The 10,494-nt window shown below is 54.5% G+C and overlaps 2 protein-coding genes across 23 annotated transcripts in view; one reads left to right on the forward strand and one right to left on the reverse strand.

The window, feature by feature from the left end:
* The first annotated feature begins 1,499 nt into the window (after window positions 1-1,499).
* Window positions 1,500-2,519, forward strand: PTH2 (parathyroid hormone 2). Its single transcript, XM_032169227.2, has 2 exons — window positions 1,500-1,726; window positions 2,296-2,519. Exons 1-2 carry the CDS (start codon window positions 1,602-1,604, stop codon window positions 2,468-2,470), a joined length of 300 nt encoding a protein of 99 aa, XP_032025118.1. The 5' UTR covers window positions 1,500-1,601; the 3' UTR covers window positions 2,471-2,519.
* Window positions 2,520-7,240: 4,721 nt separating this feature from the next.
* KASH5 (KASH domain containing 5) overlaps window positions 7,241-10,494 on the reverse strand; it is a 29,702-nt gene continuing 26,448 nt past the window's right edge. For 15 of the 22 annotated variants that reach the window (XM_058425595.1, XM_058425586.1, XM_058425584.1 and 12 more), the window contains 4 exons: window positions 10,237-10,279; window positions 8,154-8,218; window positions 7,966-8,076; window positions 7,241-7,863 (listed from right to left, as the gene is read on the reverse strand). In XM_058425595.1, the coding sequence (XP_058281578.1) occupies window positions 7,719-7,863; window positions 7,966-8,076; window positions 8,154-8,218; window positions 10,237-10,279 (364 nt within the window). In that variant the 3' untranslated portion in view covers window positions 7,241-7,718. Of the gene's footprint in view, window positions 7,864-7,965; window positions 8,077-8,153; window positions 8,219-9,374; window positions 9,758-10,236; window positions 10,280-10,494 lie in introns of those variants that run through there. The other 7 variants (XM_058425585.1, XM_058425593.1, XR_009209065.1 and 4 more) reach the window with 6 other exon arrangements.

Genomic DNA, 10,494 nt, shown 5'->3' on the forward strand with positions numbered 1-10,494 from the left:
CCCAAGTTCCCACATCCCAAATTACTACTGCTCTGTAGGACTTCCAAGTTTTGCCCATCTTCTCCTCACTGTGTATAAAGGCCCCTCTTTTTTTTGTTTTTTTTTTTTTTTGAGACAGAGTCTCACTCTGTTGCCCAGGCTGGAGTGCAGTGGTGCGATCCCGGCTCACTGCAACCTCTGCCTCCCGGATTCAAGCGATTTTCCTGCCTCAGCCTCCCTAAGCTGGGATTACACCACATCTAATTTATGTATTTTTGTAGAGAAGGAGTTTCGCCACGTTGGCCAGGCTGGTCTCGAACTCCTGACCTCAAGTGATCCACCCGCCTCGGCCTTCCAAAGTGCTGGGATGACAGGCATGAGCCACGGCACCCGGCTGAGGCCCCTCTTAAGAGTCAGTGTGGACTGGGTGTGCTGGCTCACGCCTGTAATCCCAACACTCTGAGAGGCCAAGGAAGGCAGATCACAAGGTCAGGAGTTCAAGACCAGCCTGGCCAACAGTTTGGCAAAACCCTATCTCTACTAAAAATACAAAAATTAGCTGGGCGTGATGGTGGGCACCTGTAATCCCAGCTACTCGGGAGGCTGAGGCAGGACAATGGCTTGAACCTGGGAGGTGGAGGTTGCAGTGAGGCGAGATAGTGCCATTGCACTCCAGCCTGGGCAACAAGAGCAAGACTCCATCTCAAACGGACAAACACACACAAAAAAAGAGTCAGTGTGAGGAGGACTGGGCTGTAATCTTCGCAGCACCCCCAAACTCCTCCCAGATAAGGGCTTAGACACATCCTCAGGGCAGCCTAGGAGCCCTGTCTGTTTTCCCCTCTTCACACTCTCTCTGAGGCTTTTCTGATGTGGTCTGTCACTTTTCCTGTCCTCACACCCCTGCCACACGTACCCTTTGCCATTTCTTGCCTCCCCCCCGCCCCGCATCTCGCCCTCGATCTTTCTGGGCCTCTCTCTGCTGTATTTATCTCTGGGCAGCTCCGTCCAGACCAGGACGTCCTTCCATTTCCGTCTGTCTTTCTGAGAGCCTTTTCTTTCCCTCCTCCATCTCCAGCTGACTGTTCGTTTCCATCTCCTTCGCTCTCTTTTCTTGTTTTCTTCCTTTTCCTTTCTTTTTCTGTCGTTCCCTTTCTTTCTATTTCTTCCTCGGCCACTCTGTCTTTGTCCTTCTCTTTGTGTCTCTGTTCCTCTGACGGTCCTTCCGCCAGTCTCTATTTTTAGCCCTCTGACACACCCCCTGTATCCACCTCTCTGTCTGTCTGTCTCTCCCCCTCCCTCGTCTCAGGTCCAGCTTCTGGTCCCAATTAGTTGGTGGCGGCCAAGGCAGCGGCAGGTCCCCCACCCCCGGCTCCTCATTACCGCTGGCAGCTCCTAATGAGCCTGGGGAGGGGGTGACCCCGCGCCCCCGGCCCCCCGGCCTGCGTCACTGCCCGGTGCGGGGGCTGCGGAGGCGATATAAGGGGGCTGCCAGCATCGCTGCCCCAGCCCACTGCACGGTAGGGGACCGTGCGGGAAGCTGGGGGTGGGTGCATGGTGGGGCCCGGGGTTCTGGGCCGGGATGCAGCCCCAGTGAGCCCCTTTCTGGTTCTCCACAGGTGATGGAGACCCGCCAGGTGTCCAGGAGCCCTCGGGTTCCGCTGCTGCTGCTGCTGCTGCTGCTGCTGGTGCCCTGGGGCGTCCGCACTGCCTCGGGAGTCGCCCTGCCCCCGGTCGGGGTCCTCAGGTAGGTGCCAGGCCCAGAACTCTCAGGGAGGGGTGGGAACTTGGAGAAGTGGGAAGAGAACCAAAGAGAAAGGGGACGGAAGACCCAGAAAGCGGGACAGAAGCCCAAAGAGAGGGCGACCGAGACCCAGGGAGAAGACAGAGACTAGGGGCGGGGGAAGGCGGGAGAAGGGTTTGGTGGTGGTGGTGGTGCGGGAAATGGACAGAAAATCAGCAAGGGAAAGAGACACAGAAAGATAGATCCCGAGAAATGCATGGAGAGGCTCGAAAGGAGTCGTTGCAGAAACGGATTCATTATTTGAGCAACGTTTATTGGGTTCTTGGTGTGCGTCTGGCCATGCGCCGAGCGCTGTGGGCGGACAAGTGCATCAGACTCGGTCTCAGTACCTGGGGAGTTTCGAACCTGGTGAGCAGAGAGACAGAGACCCACACAGAGAACGAGAGAGACAGGGGGAGCCGGAACGAGTCACTCCACGGACTGGGCAGTAACAGGGCTTCGAGTTAGACCGCGGGGAGGACAGGCGGCGGCAAGAGCGGGTCTCGACGCGCCGTCACCGCGTCTCTCCACAGCCTCCGCCCCCCAGGACGGGCCTGGGCGGATCCCGCCACCCCCCGGCCGCGCAGGAGCCTGGCGCTGGCGGACGACGCGGCCTTCCGGGAGCGCGCGCGGTTGCTGGCCGCCCTCGAGCGCCGCCACTGGCTGAACTCGTACATGCACAAGCTGCTGGTGTTGGATGCGCCCTGAGCGCGCTGCCCGTCCCCATCTTAATAAAGACCATGCCCTGCGCTCCGGACTGCGCCTCGTTCCTGCGCGACCTGCGTGTGCGTTGGGTTGGGGGCGCGGGGCTGGAAATGGGGGGTAGAAAAGAGACAGGACTCTGTGTCGGCCACTCTGGCATCTCTCCCCTCAGTCCCCACTCTATTTTCTTTCCTCAATTCCGTTTCTCTGCCTGTCTTTGTCCAGGAAGCTGGCTTCTTTCCTATTTCTGGATCTCTGCTTCCCTATCGCCCCCCACCCCCGCTCTGTCCCCTCCGTTCATTCTGGGCCCCGTCCCTCCCTACCCCCGTCTCTATCCCCTTCTCTCTGGTTCTCTGTAATCTCCAAGGTCTCTGTCCTCCTCCGTCTCTGTCCCCTTCTCTGGGTCTCTTTCCTCTCTGGGTATGTGTCCCCGTCTCCCTGGGTCCTTGTGGTTATCTCCCCTTTCACCCCTTTGGCTTTCTGGTCTTCTGGGAATCTCTGCCTCCTCTCTCTATTCTCCTTCTGCCTCTGAAATTCTTCCTTCCCTTCTCCATCACTTTCTATTTTCCTTTTTCCTCTGCCTGACTCCTTCATATCTTCCTTTTCTTTCCATTAGGTTTCTGTCTCTCTACCAGCTCTCATCTTTGAATTTCCCTGTTCCTCCCTCCCATCACTTCTAGACTTCTCCCCAGGCACAGTGGAAAGATCACGGGCTCTGGTGTGAGGCAGCCCTAGAATCCAAACCCAGGGTCCTCCAAATCTAGCTGCGCAGTACTGAGAAAGCCTTCTTGACGTCAGTCTCTGTGTCTCCTTTTCTTCATCTGTTAGGAGGATCCAATAAGATATACTTCATAAGACTTCAGCACAGCGCCCGTTACGTAGCAAAACGCTTTTATTTGAAAAGGGTTTCTTCCTCTCACAGCAGCCTCCAGCAATTTTTTTCAGAGTTTTCTGACTTCAGGCCTCCTTCTCGGGAGACCTTCGGGGCGCCAGGCTGAGGCAGGAGAAGAGAGGGGAGCAGGCGTCAGGCTCCAAAAAGGACAGGGAAAGGGCGGGAAGATACCTGGGCTGCAGGTGAAGCGAGAAAAGAGCCAATCAAAATCTGTCTCTCTACCCGGAGGTCCGGCCTGCCCTTCAGCTCTGCCCCCAGTGGTAACCACGGCAACCCGGTGGTCCGCAGAGTGCTAGATCAGCGCGCCTGGGGCGCCGTTCGTGCGGACTGCGCTCTCATTGGTTTAAAGAAGAGGGTGGAGCTGGGCGCGTCTGCTGCGCGGGAAGCGGGGCTGCCGCGTGTGTTTGGCAAGGCCTCCCAAAATTTGCATTTTCGGGAGGCGGACCGAGCCCTAATTGGCCCTTGGACTGTGGGGGCGGGACTGTTTCTCTGTCATTCCGAATAACAAAGGAAAGACTGCATTCCTCAAAACTATCTGGAGTTGGCCTAATTTTACAAATAAGACTGAAAGTCAGGAGGAATTTTCCTAAGTTGTTAGAGCTACTAAGCGACAAAAGAATAACTGGAATCCAGGTATGTGCAATTTCAAAAGTCTAGACTTTTCCGCTACTCTCATGGAGAAATGGAATTAAAATGTTAATGAGCAGTTGCTATATAGCGGGCACTCTTCTAAGTGCTGTGCTTGTATTAGCTCTTTTAACCTCACAACGACCCTATGAAGAGCCTCCTCCTGTTTCCCCGAGGGCCTGGTAGCTGGGTACTGGCCTGGTCTCTTTCCACACTCTGTTTTCTCCCCAATTCGTTTCCGAACCTTTGAGATTTTTGCTCAAAATGGTGTTGGCTCACGCTTGTAATCCCAGCACTTTGGGAGGCCGAGGCGGGTGAATCACGAGGTCAGGAGATCGAGACCACGGTGAAACCCCGTCTCTACTAAAAATACAAAAAATTAGCCGGGAGTGGTGGCGGGCGCCTGTAGTCCCAGCTACTCGGAGAGGCTGAGGCAGGAGAATGGCGTGAACCCGGGAGGCGGAGCTATCAGTGAGCCGAGATCGCGCCACTGCACTCCAGCCTGGGTGACAGAGCGAGACTCCGTCTCAAAAAAAAAAAAAAAAAAAAAAAAATTGGTGTCTGGAGCCTCCTCTCTCCCCACTCTACTCTCAAGCAAATTCAGCAGTCCCCACAGCTTATGCCACCACCCACAGCTGACAACACCCAGACCCCCTTCTCCAGCCTGGGAGCTCAGGGCTCAGGACTCCAGCCCCTAAATGAACTGAGTCTTTCTCTGAACTCACTCCTTATCATGGGTTCCCTATCTTGGGAATGGCTCCACTGTTTACTAGTCACTGGGCCAGGTCCCAGGGGTTGTTCTTGTCCTGCCCCTTTCGCCATCCTTCACAGCTTGTCAGTCTCCAGCCCGGTCCCTCCCACCCTGCCCTGGCTCTGCTCTTCCCTCCTCTCCACCCACATGCCCTGCCTCAGGCCTCATCCTCTCCAACCTGCACCACAGCCCCAGACTCCTCCCCACCTGCTGGCCTCCATTCTCATCCCCTGCATTCATTCATCTCCTCCACAGGCCCTGAATGCTCTTCTTCCCACCCAGAGTTCTGCCTTCCCTTACTCACAACCCTTTTATGGGCACTGGGGAATAAAGTTCAAGCTGGTGTTCGAATCCCTTCCTGGGCTCTTGCCTACCTCTCCTATTTCCCGCCACTCTGTAGCCTTCAATCCCTCCCAGGCTCCAAATCTTTAAAAAAAATTTTTTTTTTTTTTTAAATCCAGCAACAGGATGCCATCCATGGCTCTCCACACACACTGGTCTTTCCCACCTCTATGACACCCTCCCTGGGCCCCTGCTGACTGTAACCCAAACCTTACCCATCTTTCAAGACTAAACACAAATGTCACTTGTCTGGCAAGAATTCTGTAACCTCCAAGCCGAATCAGTTGCCTTTTCTGGGCTCTCACAGGACGTGCAGCTACCTCCATCAGTCTTTAAATAGGTCCAATTCTGTCCCTCCCTTGCTCAAAACTCTCCAAGGAAGCATGTAGGGTGCTGAAACTGTCTGCTATCTTGATCGGGGCGGTGATTTTCATGGGTATATATGTACACAAAAGTTTATCCAGCTGATACTTAAGATTTGTCTGCCTATCTGTATGTAAGCTGCGCCTCAATTAAAATGTAAAAAACCAAAGACAAGCAATAAAACCTCCCAAAGCCCCATCATTCTCAGGAGAAAATCTAAGCTCCTCAGCTTGATGTTGGAGGTCCTGCTTTCCTCTACAGCTTCATCTTCTAAGGTCTAGCTGTTGCAAAGAGATGATGAACAAATATTTGTTGAATGAATGAATGGCACCCTGGTGCTTTTCCTGTTTGCCATTTGCACTCTAGCAGACATCTCTGGTGTGTGCCTGATCCACATCCCTGTCCTCCTTTTTCTGTAGAGTTGCTGCTGCCTTTGACAGCTGTGACTGGAGGGTCTGGTGGGGCTGCCAATCTCGTGATCCTTCTCCTTGGCCACAGGCGTGGGCATGGGCCCCATACACTGCCTGTCATAGCAGCCCAACCCCCTGGGAGCTGGGGAAGGAGACCTTCCTTTGACTCTCCTGGTTGAAGGTGGGGCCCTGTCTCCTTCCTATCTTGGGATTTTCCTAGGCAAGGAAGGATGTTCAACTCATAGGCTGCTACAAACAGCAGATAGCCACCGTGTGAGTTCATTTGCTGAACTGGACTCAGACTGAGTTTGGATGCCAACTCTCACAATTTTTAGCTGTGACATCTAGGTCAAGTCATTTAACTTCTCTGTGCTTTAGTGTCTTCATTTGTAAAGCAATAATAGCACCATCTACTTCCTAGTGTTGAGGTGAAGATTAAATACATATCTCAAAGTGCCTAGCTCAGCGCCCTCCCACCCTGGGGCCAGCCATCCTGGGTGTCCACTCTTGTTATTTACAGGGAGCGTTGGAGCCATGGTGTAAGGATCTTGCTGGCGGTGCTATGAGGCAGGCAAAGCTTGGGGCATTCCTTGCACAACTCCAATACCATGGGCTACATGCCACACAGAGTGGGTGCCCAATCATGTATTTTTTTTGGGAGTAGGGTAGGCTTCTCAGACTCCATCTGCTTCCCTTTCGTGTCCTCAGCTTTACTCCAGCTGGGAAGGGGCTTACAGCATAATGATGCATCAGAGCTGCACCATGCAGATGGTCCATGTGAATAAGAGGGAGGGGTTGGGGTCTCGCATGTGTTTTTTTCTTAATTTTTTTGGGGGGTTTTTTTTTTTTTTTAAGACACAGTCTCACGCTCTCTCCTAGGCTGGAGTGCAGTGGCACAATCTCTACTCACTGCAACCTCCGCCTCCCGGGTTCAAGTGATTCCGCGCCCGGCCCAAGAAGATTGTTCTTTATTGACTTAGGATGCAGTTAGGACTGGGTCAACCTAGGCTGCTACCCATGGAGGGGTGGCAGGACAGAGTCAGGATCCTGTTGGGGGAGGGCAAGGCAGAGCTGTAGAGAAGGTAGGAAGGAGAAAGAAGTCAAGGAGAATAGGTATCCTGGAGCCCTTCAAAGCAGCTTGGAGATGCACGCCAAGGCCACTCAGCAGCTGCACACTGGTGGTAGTGTGTAGGTGACTCCCAAAGTGTTTGTTAGGTCCCCGCCCTGCAGTGTTTTTTCAGTGTGAATGAGGTGTGTGGCAAAGCACTTTCAAGGTACCCAGTCCCCGCAGAGGAAGTCGACCTCCCAGGTCTCCCAGCCTCCCTTACAGTTAAGGGTGGTCACACCAAACAGTCTGGCTGGTGAAACAAACACAAGTCTGCCGGTGGCTCTTGGCGGGCAACTGCTTCTCTTTTATTATGAATATGATTTGAATCTACCCACTGCACACTGAGGCCACTGCCTCTCTTTATAAAAAGGAAGGAAGAAGTTTCCATCTCCTGCAGATGTGATGTAGGAAGCTACAACTGCCAACTCCTGAGCATGAGGGAGGGGACAGGAGGATCACTGAGGCCTTGACCCCAAGGCAACCGAGACTTAGCTGTGTGCCCACAGCTGCCCTCGCCAGGCTTGTTTTGTGAGGGAATAATCCTTAGTGCTTAATCCATTACTGGGAGAGTTTTGCTATTGTTAAGAAATGTCAACATTAAAAAACTAGGAGACTTCACATAAAAATACAGGGATGTGGATCCCCTGTATTCTATCTGGGGTAAGCCCGCGCAACACTGGACTAACAATGGGGATCCCAGTGGAGAGAAGGCCAGGGGATTTATTGAGCTAGACACTGCTCTGAGGGGCAAGTAGAGCCTCTCACACTGGAGGGGGCTGGAGGTAGCAGAGCTGGAGGTGGGGCCAGGTGGGAGGTGGGGACGGGCCAAGCAGCAGGACAGAGAGCAGCAGCAGCAGCAGCAGCAGGCCCAGGACCGGAGCTGGGATCAGTGGATGTCGAGTGACCCTGGTGGGGAGGTGGGAGAGCATTTAGGGCAGGGTCCGGGCAGCCCCTGCTCTTCCCAAGGTCAGACCACCTCCTTCCTTCTGGAGACGCCTGGGGGCACACCTGAGCCGCTGTGGGGGCAGGCAGAGCTGGCCCCAGGCCCTCCTCCTGACTGGGACCAGCTCTTTCATCACAGGCACCAGGGCTTGCTGGAGTTCCCGCTGCACAGGCCTGCTGGGGGAAAGGAGGGAATCACCACTGGGTTTTTCCTTGCCCCCAGTGTCCCTCCCGGACCCTGTGGGTCCTATTACCTCTCTGGAAGGCTTTCTGGGATGTCTCCAGGGCGAGGGTCTCCTAAAGGGATAGCGAGATCAGCCTGTGAGGACAAAAGAGATGCATTTGAGGCACCAGGTTCTGGACTGAGCGGTCCTCAGATCAGCCCACTGGACATAAGTGACCACATAGAAAGTGGTGGAACTCAGGAGTTAAGTGAGTGTGCTTCTGCTGCCAGGTTGGGTTCCCATTTCTGCCAGCTTCTGGCTGAAGGTCCTTGGCATGTCACCACATCTCTCCGTGCCGCTCTTTCCCCATCTGCTGGCCAGGGATGTCCCCACCTCATAGGGTTAACATGGAGACTAAATGAGTGAATGTAGGAAAAAAAAAAGGCAGGGGCAATAGCTTGGACAGCGCCTGGTACATAGTGAGTGCTCAATGTCTGTGTGAGCTGTTCAATATCATCACCTCCATTTTCCATTTGATTCTGGAAATATCTAAGCTCTCTGAGGGCAGAGACCACATCTTCTACAGGTGCCCACCCCTGTGCTGGGCCTCATGAAGAATCCTGTCTTCCTGCCTATGCCAGAATCAGCAGGTGCTTTACTAATTAAAAACATGCCATTATAGGCCAGGCGCAGTGGCTCATGCCTGTAATCCCGGCATTTTGGGAGGCTGAGGCAGGCGGATCACAAGATCAGGATATGGAGACCATCCTGGCCAACATGGCAAAACTCCATCTCTACTAAAAATACAAAAATTAGCCGGGCGTGGTGGCACGTGCCTGTAGTCCCAGCTACTTGGGAGGCTGAGGCAGGAGAATGGCGCGAACCCGGGAGGCGGAGCTTGGAGTGAGCCGAGATCGCGCCACTGCACTCCAGCCTAGCGACAGAGCGAGACTCTATCTCAAAAACAAAACACCATGCCATTATAAATGGTATAATTACAAATTTATTTTTCTAATTGCTCATGGTTGCTATTACTGAAATATGATTTGTTATTTTGACCTTTCACCCAGCAACCACGCTAAATTCACTGATTAATTCCAACTCTTCATCTGAAGATTCAAAGATTAAAGCCCCAGCTGTTCCTCCAGGGCCAGGCCCCACCCGCTGTACCGCCTCATCTCCCATGTCTCCCAGGAAGGGCCTCCCGTCTATGGGTCTCTGGCCTTCCTACCCCGCCCCCCACACCTTTTTAACACAGATGAGGATGATGAATGACAATGATGATGGCAGTAAATGAAAACAGAACACCAATCACAATCAATATCTTCACCTCTACCACCTGTTGTGCCAGGCAGGGGGACCCAGGCCCTTTATGACATAGTCCTTAACCCTCCTCCCCACCCTGGGAGCAAGAAAGAGATTATCCCCATGTGAGCTGTGAGGAAGCTGAGGTGGAGCCCCAGTCTCTGCAAGGGAGTGTGGTATGTCGAGAGGAGGTGGGCTTCGGGGCCAGGGTGCTGGGAGCTGAGCGTCCTGGAGGCAGTCATCTTGGCCGGTTTGGACCCTGAAGAGCCCCAGGGGCCCTGACAGTGCCTGACCCACAACAGGCAGACTCCAGCCCAGCTCCTGCATTCTTCAGCTCAGAACTGAGGGCTCCTCACCTCTCCTTACCAAGTTTCTTTCCCCGTCCTTGCCTGAGAATGGAAATCTTAACCTCCACCGGGCACTGGGCTCTGAGGAGCAGAGGAACTGGCCTGTGTGGCTGCAGGCAGGGGGGATGTGGACACTGCGCCCCCAGGGAGTTCTGAGGCTGGCTCGGGAGGGCTGGCCCAACCTCTCCCGAGTGTGGGCGCATGTGCGTGTGCATTTATGCAATCCGGGGGTGTAGCCACGTCTATGAGGCCTGTGGTGTGGTGGCTGCAGCCCTGTGTGTGTGGCTGGGAGGGTCCCCTGGGAGCAGCCTGGCCGCCCACTAGCCTCCAGGCCTCCCCCCACCTCACCATCGCTCTCATTAGCTACAGCAAGGGCCTTGTTATCTCTTGGCCAAATGATTTTTCTCTCTGCTCCTGAGGAGTTGGGGTGTGAGGCTGGGGCTTGGGAAGAGTTGAAACGACTCAGCCTCTGCGGGCGTGGAGTGGATGGGGACTGGGGAGGGGTGCTGGGGACTGCCTACCGTGACCTGGCTCTCTGCATCCTCTTCCTCTCTTCTGGTCAACCTGAGGGCCAACAAAGTCACTGCTGGCTTCGCCCTCTTCTCCCTGGTTCCCTTTGCCTACTATGGGCTGGGAGAGAAGCCTTGGAGCAGGGGGTCTTAGCACAGGCCAGACAGCATGGATGGGCCTGGGGGAGGCCAGGCAGCATGGATGGGCCTGGGGGAGGCCAGACAGCATGGATGGGCCTGGGGGAGGCCAGGCAGCATGGATGGGCCTGG

This window comes from Hylobates moloch, unplaced genomic scaffold, assembly GCF_009828535.3.
Source record: "Hylobates moloch isolate HMO894 unplaced genomic scaffold, HMol_V3 SCAFFOLD_12, whole genome shotgun sequence".
Taxonomy (NCBI): domain Eukaryota; kingdom Metazoa; phylum Chordata; class Mammalia; order Primates; family Hylobatidae; genus Hylobates; species Hylobates moloch.